The sequence below is a fragment of the Centroberyx gerrardi genome, chromosome 12, assembly GCF_048128805.1.
Source record: "Centroberyx gerrardi isolate f3 chromosome 12, fCenGer3.hap1.cur.20231027, whole genome shotgun sequence".
In the NCBI taxonomy this organism is placed as follows: domain Eukaryota; kingdom Metazoa; phylum Chordata; class Actinopteri; order Beryciformes; family Berycidae; genus Centroberyx; species Centroberyx gerrardi.
Window position 1 is genome coordinate 26,681,275 of NC_136008.1, and position 10,795 is coordinate 26,692,069.

The 10,795-nt window shown below is 39.8% G+C and overlaps 1 protein-coding gene across 1 annotated transcript; it reads right to left on the reverse strand.

Moving 5' to 3' along the window:
- Positions 1-6,215: 6,215 nt before the first annotated feature.
- nrsn1 (neurensin 1) lies at positions 6,216-8,742 on the reverse strand. The gene is made up of 5 exons (XM_071899566.1): positions 8,644-8,742; positions 8,367-8,459; positions 8,037-8,155; positions 6,548-6,735; positions 6,216-6,319 (listed from the first exon to the last, which is right to left on the reverse strand). The coding sequence occupies exons 1-5, from the start codon at positions 8,740-8,742 to the stop codon at positions 6,216-6,218; spliced, it is 603 nt and encodes a 200-aa protein (XP_071755667.1).
- Positions 8,743-10,795: the final 2,053 nt, after the last annotated feature.

Here is a 10,795-nt window from a genome sequence, read left to right on the forward strand (position 1 = left end):
TTAGGCTGCCTTATTGTGTCAGTATGCACTATCTGTGAACACTGTAGCGAGTGATGCTGGGAAGTGGAAATACAGTTGTCACACTTTAACTGTTTCAAATCCATAAATCCATATATTTATCTTCAAACGGGTATGATTATGCTAGCCACTTGTTTTTAATGTTGTGGGTTTTTTGTACACATGGTATTTTGGGCTATGGCAGAAAGCTAGTTTGATACAAATTAACAGTGAGAAAGCGCAAGTGTTAGAAAGTACAATAAGCTGTGTAATAATGTGAGAATCTGGATGGCAGCTGGATGTTCAGGTAAATTATATGATGCGGTCGATAGTTTGAAATTCCTCTCTGTTCCAAATCATGATGCTTCACACTGTATGCGTGTTTGTTCATTTAAATCTGCCTTGTACCGGAAAATAAAGAAGTGACAATATTAAATAAATTATACCAATTTGTCTGTCACATTTGAGCTCATATGTATCAAAAACAGAATTATAACTAACGCTACTTCTAAGTGTGCTTCAATGAAATACAGTGCAAAAAGCCAAAACCTTGGCTGATAATGACCTATCAAATTATTTGTAAGATCATGCCAAAGCATGTAATCAGTAGCACTTAAGTACTACTTGAGCAGAATATTTCAGCACTCTCTCCACCTCTGTCTGGTGATCCATAAGGAACAAAAATACAATGGAAAAAAGACTTTTGTCCATTATGTTTTGTAAAAATGCCTATCCATATTGCTTAAAAACTTTGTCCATGTGAATTGCCTTAAACCTGCAATAAGCAATATCAAACCATGTAACCAATCCTGAAACTGTGTGCTATGTGGAGATTTAAGTGAGACATAATGATATAAACCAATATCCACACAGCAGCCAGCTGAGCTGTGTTGCTGTTTTCACCTCTTTTCTGAAGCTTCTTGTCAAATTCTGGTCTGGAATGAAACTCTGCCTGGGCCATTCAGGTTTTAAACTAGCTTGTCTCCTCGCTCCTCACTGTTTAAAAGCGGTGCTCTCCCCCTCCCATTCCTGACAAAAAATCTCATAATGGCGGAATCAAAACGAGCGAGTGAACTTCTTAAACTGGTAAATTTGTTACCTCCCTCTTCACTTGTCATTGTGGGACATGTAACCTTCAGCGGGAGAAAGGCCTGTCAAAGCGAGACAGCGACACTTCTCTGTAGGTACGGTTAGCTTAGCTGTTAGCCTTTATGCACGGTGCTTTGCAGTATATGTCCTTTGTTGGCCTCTGTAGTGCAGTGGCTTTGCTGTGTGTTATTTACAAATGTGTTGTGGTTTCCGTCGCTCTAGTGGTCTGAAAATTTCGCTGATTGCGGCTTTAATGCAGGGATTCAAAATCAGAAACAGGGATTCAAAATCAGAAACTGTAGACCACTCATCGTGGACTACAGGCTTGTGAGAGCAAAACTGCTATTCTTGGGTTCCTAAAGCAATAGGCTTGATACCCATTTTGTACCCATTCTCCACCCCCAAAGTCACAATGAAACCGGATTTCAAGAGCATTTTGCTTCCATAATGTGATGTATTTCCTGTTGAAACAGGATATTGAGGCGGGACATAAAGTGAGGAGGGGTCATTCAAAAGTGTAAACCAATGGAATATCAGTCAGGGAGAGAAAGGAAGTTTGATTTGATGGCAGAGTTGCGGGATTGTTAAAAAATCTGCAATGGTTTTATTGGTTGAAATTTTTATGTACGCCTCCTGGTACATGATGATGTCACCACTAAAGATTTTCCAGGAAGTAAAAGTAAAGACATTTTCATATAGAAATACAAGAAAATATATTTTTTTGTCATTTTTTTTGGCATAAATTGCCAAATAGGTGTATGGTATAATAGAATGAGCTAAAGAGGCAAAAAAAAGTTTCATTTCAGTGTGACTTTAAAGAACCAGGATTTAAAGCTTTTTACATAAAAATCTTTGCCTGGTGCAGCTTTGAGCATGGCAGAGAAGGAAGGTGAAAAGCATGAAAAGGATGCCGCTGACACTCATCTAATTATCTGTCAGGACAGACCGGTTTACTTTGCCCTGCTCTTTTCCCATGAAACGAGGTTGCACGGAGCACTATGAACCGCCACCCACAGACAGGAAGCTCGTATGTGTGATCTAATTCAGTTTGTGCGATGGCCTCTCTGCCCTCCTCCTCCTGCCGCAGTAGTTCATATTGGGATTCAGGCAGTCAATGTGTTAGTGACTCACCATCCCATGAGAGAGGGAGAACATGGCTGAGGAAGAGGGTGAGGGAGGAAGAGAGAGAGAGAGAGTATCTGTGAGTCATCCAGCTCCACTTGTCGAGGTGATGATCCTCAAGGTTCTATTTCTGGAGGCACCATCCATCCTGTGTTATCTGTCCCACTGGTCTCTTTCAGTGTGTGTGTGTGTGTGTGTGTTAATCAGGCCCTGCATTCTCCACTCCCCTCCCTACCTAAATGACTCTCTTGATTGATTATGGTAAAAGCTCTTACATAATGTAATGGAGGTTTAGGATGTTGGAACACACTGACAGGCATGTTTAGTGATGAGAGCCAGCTCCCAAGTCTTCCTTTGTTCTTCTCTTTGTAGCAAGAGTGATGTGAGATACAGTTTATCATTAAGAATAAAAAGAATTAGCTTAAGCATATAATATTATATATTATTATTATTATTATATAATATTATATTATATATATATTGAGCTGAAGACAGCAAATGTCAGATATAGTTGGAAAAAATGACAATGAGATTATATAGCGTCATTTGTATGTCACTTCTCTCTGCTGTTCTCACACTAGAAAGTGCTTTACAGAGAAAAAAACAATGAAAACAATAAGGTTGAAAAGAAATAAAACGGGTAAATACAAGAATGAAAAAAATGACATAAAAGCCTGTCTATAAAAATATAGTGAGAAATATTTGCCATATAAAACACAGATTTTGACCGCCAAAGTGACCAACAGGTCCCTGACTGATGATTTCCCTGACCCATTATGGCTAAAAGATTTGAAAGGTACAGTATCTAGGAACTACATCTAGCTAAGCCTTAAAAAAATAAAAATAAAGGGACCAGTGAATTGTTATTGGTAGAAATCTTCTCTCTAGTTTGACAGAAGAATAAAACAAATCACTCTAACCATCGGGAACACTAAGGCAGTTTGGAGATAAGCTGCCGGCTATGTATGAATTTTCACTCCATTCTCAGTATTGGTAAGTATGCTTTCAATAGCTTTTTTTCTCCTGACCACCATGGGAGCTTGTACGGTGTGATGTGTGTACAGCTTAAGCATGCAGGAGAAGAAGAGGAAATTTACAAAGTGACAATACAACAGCAAATGCAACGATTTTCCCGCATTACTGAGCTGCAGAATATTCCCGTTTTTATTTTGTTCTTTGAAAAATATACATATATAGACATTGATATATATATCTGCTCTTTATCCAGTCTCCAATAGGTACAGTATGCTGTCTCTATTTCCTGGTAGAATCCACTGTTACATCAGGAGACCCTTGAAGGTAGAATCAGAGGAAGTGATGTCAAAACCAGAAAAACCTTTTCTCTCTAGGGTCGGATTGACACAAGGACAGAAAAAAAAATCTCTGTTTTCATCCTTTGCGGCACCGATCTGATCTTCTCAGGTGGTTTCTCTTTGTTTAGACAGCCATAAGGAGATTAGACAGGTGACGCAAAGACTTTTCTGTTCTTGTATGTGTAGATCCTGTCTTGGATATTTCAGAACAGGGTTTTTGAAATCCGAGTGTTTAAAGAGTTTGGTTTAAGTAGTCCAAAGTTAAACAACTTCTTACTATTCGTACTTAAACAACAAAAAAAAAAACATCTTCACCTGAAATTTCCCTGAAGTCTGTGGGAGACATCACACCACTGAGTCTATCTTTAAGGCAATGATACATGGGTAACGTTTTGAGCAAAATTAGCTTTGCAATTACAACCAACCTTTTTTTTCATGATGTTTCGGTTCTCTCCGTCTATGTTGGCCTACGTTGCCTAAAAAGCTGCCGATGTACCGCGGCCTTTAAACTGCTCCAACACACATATTCTATAACATTTATATCTGGCTTTGGAATGAAGGGCTCAACTTTACTCCATCAAATGATAGCGATAAAAAACAAATTCATTATTCACAACATGGCACTACAACTCAACACATTATCAACCACCGACTGACCATTCCGACTACATTGTTCGTAACAGCTTGTATAACTTCTTGGTATGTTGTTGTATGTTTGCAGCTTAACGGTGTTTTTTTTAACTTGTATTGACTATTAAGAGTATTTTCGTTGTTCGTAGTTACAGCGTTGTGTTTGTGTTGTGTCTAAAATGACTAAATGTGTTAAAATGACATCACACATCTATAAAAAAGTAAAAGAAGAAAGGAGAAAGAGAAGAGTGGAGGTTAGTGATGTCAAAAGGTCATCTTACATGATCATATACATGTAGCAGTTTGTCGTTTTATGTTTTCTGCATTGCTGCTGCCTCTGTTTATGAAGGAGAGATGTAAGTTGGTGCCACTTACACAATGACCTACTGCTGTACCATTCTTCTAGCCAAGTACAGTATAAACCGGTGTGTTCATATAAATTGTGCACAAAAATGAGTGTCTGAGTGTGCAATGGTTTCAAAAGACACACAGATCTTACATAACACAATACAGAGACAAATAGGCACGCAAATTTATAAGCAACATTTTCAAAATATAACCCAAAAAATCAACTATGGACAGAGAGTTGTGACACAAATCCTGGGTCCAAAAAAAAAAAAAAAAACGCTCAACCAATACACTCTAAAACAAGCTTTGTTGACATAATGATGCACTAAAGGTGTGTTACATATTGTATCATTTCTTCATATTCAATTGAGTATATGTTACATATGTTCAACTTAGTACAACATATCCTACAGTGTTATTTCAAGTTTTTTTGTGAGTGCAGGAAGGCAGTTATTATATCCAAAACATCTGTGGATACCGGCAGACAGACAGCTGTGATGAGTGTTGATGATGTTATGGACCCAATAGTTATCATGCTGTTTTGTGTCTCTTTGTGCACCCTTGAAAAATGTGCTCATGTGGATGGATGGCTGGAATTACTTCCAAAAGAGAGACAGAGAGACAGAGAGAGTGTATGTGCAATTGTTAAGAAAAATAACTGCATTCAAAAATAATATAAAAATCATGAGGTATGCTTTATCTATCTTATCGAGCAAGTGATATGTCCAAATGTGAGGATTTCTAAATGACTGGCTTTTTCATTGTGTGTGTTCTGTCTGGGTCAATTCACGCGCCTTTTGCTCCATCAGTCTGTCTGCTCTCGTCTATCGATCCTGTCTGGCGATTTACCGAATTGCGGGGAGATTGAGGCCCGAGCAGACAGGGGAAAATGTCAGCGTGAAATCTGCCCTTAAGATCGCTTCAAATCTGCTCCAACGTCTTATCTGCTCTGACACCTGTGAGCTGTCGGCCACCTATCTGCTTCTGCATCTCTTGGCTTGGCATCAAAAACACATCCCTCTAAAGTGTTTAAAAGACTTGTATTAATATTGTGCGGCTGTGATTGTCAGCTCTTGTGTGCAGCTAAGTTGCATACACACACACTCAAACACATGCACATAAACCTACATAGAAACAGCTGAACGTCTGATGTCCTTTTAGACACTAGGCAGGAAATTTGCTTCTGGTTTTGTTCAGTGCTTCTTTTGATCAGAGCAGGGAATGAGGACCGATCATTTGTAACATCAAACGACACTGCATCTGCTGCTGCGCACAATATGTAAATGGAAACGGAAATGGATCAACTACAATGACATATTTCATGTATGTTCAGCAGCTATGTGTTTGTCTGTTTTTGGATGGGTGTAAGTGTTAGAATTGCCTGGCTCAAGTCCTGCATGTGCTTTACTCCATGACTTTGAAGTTCATCCAGCTGATGTTCCAATAAAAGACTCAAGCTTTGACCAGCTGTATCGACCCTGCACTTACATAACCTTACAGTAGGCTTTGAAACATGTCAAATCAAAGTTTAACAGCACATAGAGATCGAGAACCAGTACTACCCAGTCATGTAAGCTGACCTTTCAAAAGAGAAGATGCACACATAGACCTACGTACACATATGCACGCAGATACACACACACACACACACGGTTTGCACGTCCATCCGTCCACACACACGCACGTCTTCACTTTATTCCTTCATCTGGACTGCTGTCAGGTCTCTGATTTCGTGGTCACTGGCTGGATGTTCTGGACTTTGGAAAGCGTGACCGGCACCTTTCCCTCTCCGGGGGTCGGTGCTCTCGTTATGGGGTTACCTGTGATGACAGCAGTATTGTTATGTATATGTTGCAGCACCAAGCACATACAGTATGAGTGGTATTATTTTTTGTGTATTCCTACTGTATTATTTAGTAGATAGTATACAGTATGTTTGCTTTAGGGTTATGCTAATCCTTGCACTTACTGTACAATTTATTGGCTTGAAATGCTTTAATCATTCATTCCACTGCGGTGTAATGAGACAGAACAGATTGAAACCTCACCGACTGTTGCGTGCAGATCCGCCAGCCTCTCCTTAAACTTCTGCTGCAGGTACAGTTCTTCTTTGGAGTAGCTCTTGGCAAAGGCAGACAGCAGGAGACCCACGGCCATGGAGGTGCCTCCCACACAGAACAGCACGGCCCCAGTCAGCTTGCAAACATCCAGCGCGCGGTTGAAACTGACAGCATGGCTGTCAAAGAAGAGGGCAATTGCTTTTTAACATTAATTAATAGCTTAACATCAGTGTCAGTTCTACAATGGCTACTGCTCTACCCACTGCATGTGTGTTTCGTTATGATCATCTCTTGCAGGCAAGGTTGTGATGTGAGATAAATTAAAATACGGTAAAGATTCCTACTACAATTAGAACAATTAAAGGTCCCATATTCTCCACTTTCCAGTGTTGTATTTCCTGTCTTGAGGTCCATTCAAAGCTGTGTGTGTGGTGTCATGTACCAAAAACACTCTCAATCCATTTTTACACGTTCATTTTCCAGCACATCTCTGAGCCTTACCAAGAACAGACTGTTTCTGTCGCCGTGTCTTTAAGGCTCATTAATATTAACGACCCTCTGTTCTGATTGGCTAACCGTTTCAAGAGTGAAACGTGAGACACCGCAGCCCGGCAGCTACAGGTAGGGAAAACTCTCCGGTAATAAACAATGACAACCGCTCAACCGCTTTGAAAAAAACACTTTGTTAATCTATTATTTCTTACAAAAATGATAATGAGCGAACCTTTGTGACGCCACAAAGTTACGGAAGTCCAAACGGCTCGTTTAGAGGCTCGCTTTTCTAATATGGATTGTGTGGATTTAGTTGGCAACTGTGCGTTTTGATACTTTCACCATGTTTAGATAGACCATCCAACTCCTTTATAATCAAAGAGGCAAGAGAAATCCTGTTTTACACCATATGGGACCTTTAAGATACACACTCACCGGACAGGTGTACCAGCCACCTGTCTAGTGCCGGCTGGTCATCTGTTGCTACAGCCCAGTTATCATAAGGGCAAACAGCTTGTGTGTTGTGAGATGCCCTTCTGCACACCACTGTCGTAAAGAGCTGTTATTGGAGCATTGTGGCCTTTCTGTTTGCTTGAACAAATCTGCCCATTCTCCCCTGACCTCTCTCAGGTGTTTTCAGCCACAGTCACTGGAAGTTTTTTGTTTATCGCACCATTTCACACCATAGTGTGAAAATCCCAGGACGGCAGCTGTTTCTGAGATGCTGAACCAACAGTCAGACCAAGGTCAAAGTTGCTTAGATCACGTATCTTGCCCATTGTAATATTTGGTCAAACAAAAAAACTAAACCACTTCACCTTGTCTGCATACTTTATATATTGAGTTGCAGCCACATGATTCACTGTTTGGAGGAGCAGGCTATTTCTATATTTTATACTGTATATAAGAATGTTAAAATATTGTGTGGGCAGACAAAAAGATTCAACTGATTCCCTCCCATTGATGTACTGTGCTATTACTGTACCTGTCAACAAAAAGGAGATCATCCTCGCCAAAAGCCTCGATCCTGGCTGGAGTGGCGTAGCCCACCAGGAGGACGATGAGGCCTGCAAACAAGATCAGGGTGCCGAACGCGAGACAGACCTGCAGGGGAAAAGAAACTGGAGGATGAGGGAGAGCACGGGACCAAGATTCCCAAAAACCATCAATAACACAAGGATGATCTTAGTCTGAAGATGCTTTTGGGAGCAGGTCACAGGTCAGTGGTCGAAGTAATTTCATTTTAGGTGATTATCCAAATAAGAGTAAAAGCAATAAGATAGTCTTATTGGAGCAAGCTGAAGGCTAACCTCACCTTCCAGAGTAAAGAGCTCCACCGGCTAGGCGATCTCTGAATCTGAAAATCTTCATCACGTTCCCAGATGGAAGCTGTGCACTCCTCATAAAACTGGATTAGGGATAAGAGAGAGATGACTTTTTCCTTTACCAGCCATACAAGAACAAAAACTTGAACCCATTAGAGAATGGCCGATGGTGGACAAGATCAAAAAGCCTTTCTCGAACTTCAGGTTTAAAATCATGTGATTGAGATATGAGACTGTAGGGTTTGTGAGTGTGTGTGTGTGTTCTACCTGGTGTAGGTAGGAGCGGACTCCATACTGCTGGCAATTCCCGGCGGCCTGGGCTTGCTCAACATACTCTGACCCACAGATCTCTGAGCAAGACGTCATCCTTCACATCTGTCTGCCTGCATGAGGACAACACACACACACACACACACACAATAGGTCACCTCTTCTGGGATTGAAGAAAGATGGAGAGAGACATGCATGAATGCATGTCTGCACATTGCCTTTAAGAAACCACCCACACAGTATGTTGAGAAACTCTCTCTCACACACACTTGCTGCCTTCAACTTCTACACAAATGTACACACATATTTATATACTGTATACATACACACAGACATGTACACTCACACACACTGCCAGAAAGTTACGTAACACTGTACTGTGAAAGCATGGATGCGTCAGTATATTGAGATTAATGATGCATTTCTCCCCGTCTTCTGTTATGAAATATGCCATGAAATATTACAACCCCTCCTCTTCAGACGCAGTATTCTGTAAACTATTGAATAAGGAAAGTGCTGACCTGCACAACACTGGCTTGCATTATTTCATTTCATATTGTCTTTCATAACAACAATAACTGCAACAAAAATACTACTATGACGACGACTGTGGTGAATTTGTTGCTGCATAAAAACACTATACCAAATATCAAATACTCAGTGGCAGTGTGCCTTTGATCTTTTTTTTCTTCCTTTTTTTGGATAATACAACAATAACACTGATTTGTTGCTAAATTAAGGAACATATTTTCTTACATCATTGTAGGTTTATGACCCTCTTTTGTCTTACAAGACAGATCATGAGTTCAGTTTTCCTTTCACAGAACAAATACGACAACAGCAGTGGTGAATTGTTCACCAAATAATGGAAAATATGTTCTGCATTGCTGCATGTGATGTTTGCGATGTCCTTTTCAGTTTTGATGCATTCTGTTCTGTCTGTTACGGAACAGTTGAAACAGCATCAACAACAGTCAGTTTATCAGATTAGTACAGTACAGTAGAACCACATCAATCTGAACTCTTACAGGAAAAGCTTAAAATGAAATACATTGAGATACCAGGCTAAAGCTGATTCACACAAATCTTACACATATAAAAGTCAAATATACAGTATATTATCAACACTGTATGTTTTTTCTGGCCTTTCCACCAACAAACCTGTTATCTTTCTTCAAATGAGTTTTCTTTCATTTTGTTTTGGTGCAATAAATGTGGTTCTTGTACCCTGAAAAACAACTATCTATTTCGGGAAATGTGCTTTCACAAGCATTTGTTATTCCATCTGTATCCTTTGGAGATCTTGAAGCATTTTACAGCTCAGTGCCTCTCATATAACTGGGTTTCTAGTTTCTAGCAGCTAGCACTGAATCTCAATTACTGTTCCTGTGCACTGCAGCTGAATTGGTCTAGGGAATAAAAGTTGGAGAAAAAATAAGTGTTGTTTTTTTTTGGGCGATACAAAGTCGAGAGAGGCACATCATCCCCAGTAATAACGTATGGTTTTGCAGAATGTTATGGTATCACAGCAGCATTGTGTGCGCTGATGATACTGATGATAAAAGGACTCACAAACTATCTAAGAAACAAACAAGCAGTTGCTATCATAAGTGTGTTCCCTAGGTTAAATCTGCAAAACCAAACCATTAGCTTAATGTGCTCTCTGGCTTATCAGGATAGATAAATCATCTTTGGGATGTCATATAAAATGCTTCCATTCCCACGCTATAGTTTGTTTTGCTATGATTGTGGGCAGTGATTCATGTTTATTATCAATGGAGCATAAGAGATATACAGACATTCTAGTAAGTGATGTCAATTAAGGTAATATGGGTTCTTCTCTTCTGTCAGGCAATGTCATTCAAGTAAAAAAACAAAAACATCTGCTCTCACTCTGTGTAAAAGTCTGATTTCACTCTTATCAGAGTGAATCACTGGTACAGTGGCCAAAGGAAATGCCATAAATAACTTATTAGCATTTATGAATGAAACATTATCCCAGGAATCGGTTAGCCCATTATATATTATAGGAAATAATTTTAAGCGCGTATTTGGAAGCACTAATCCGCAGACACTATCTCAAATTGATAGATTGCATGTGGGTGAGTATTAGGTGGAGCGGCACTCACAGTTTTTCAAAATGTGCAAG

Excerpts from the sequence above, each read along its gene's own strand:
- nrsn1 (XM_071899566.1), bottom strand. The coding sequence starts at position 8,742 with ATGACGTCTTGCTCAGAGATCTGTGGGTCAGAGTATGTTGAGCAAGCC. Across the intron at positions 6,736-8,036 it reads GATCTCCTTTTTGTTGACAG|CCATGCTGTCAGTTTCAACC; the intron begins GTACAGTAATAG and ends CTTCTTTGACAG. Across the intron at positions 6,320-6,547 it reads GGATCTGCACGCAACAGTCG|GTAACCCCATAACGAGAGCA; the intron begins GTGAGGTTTCAA and ends CTGTCATCACAG.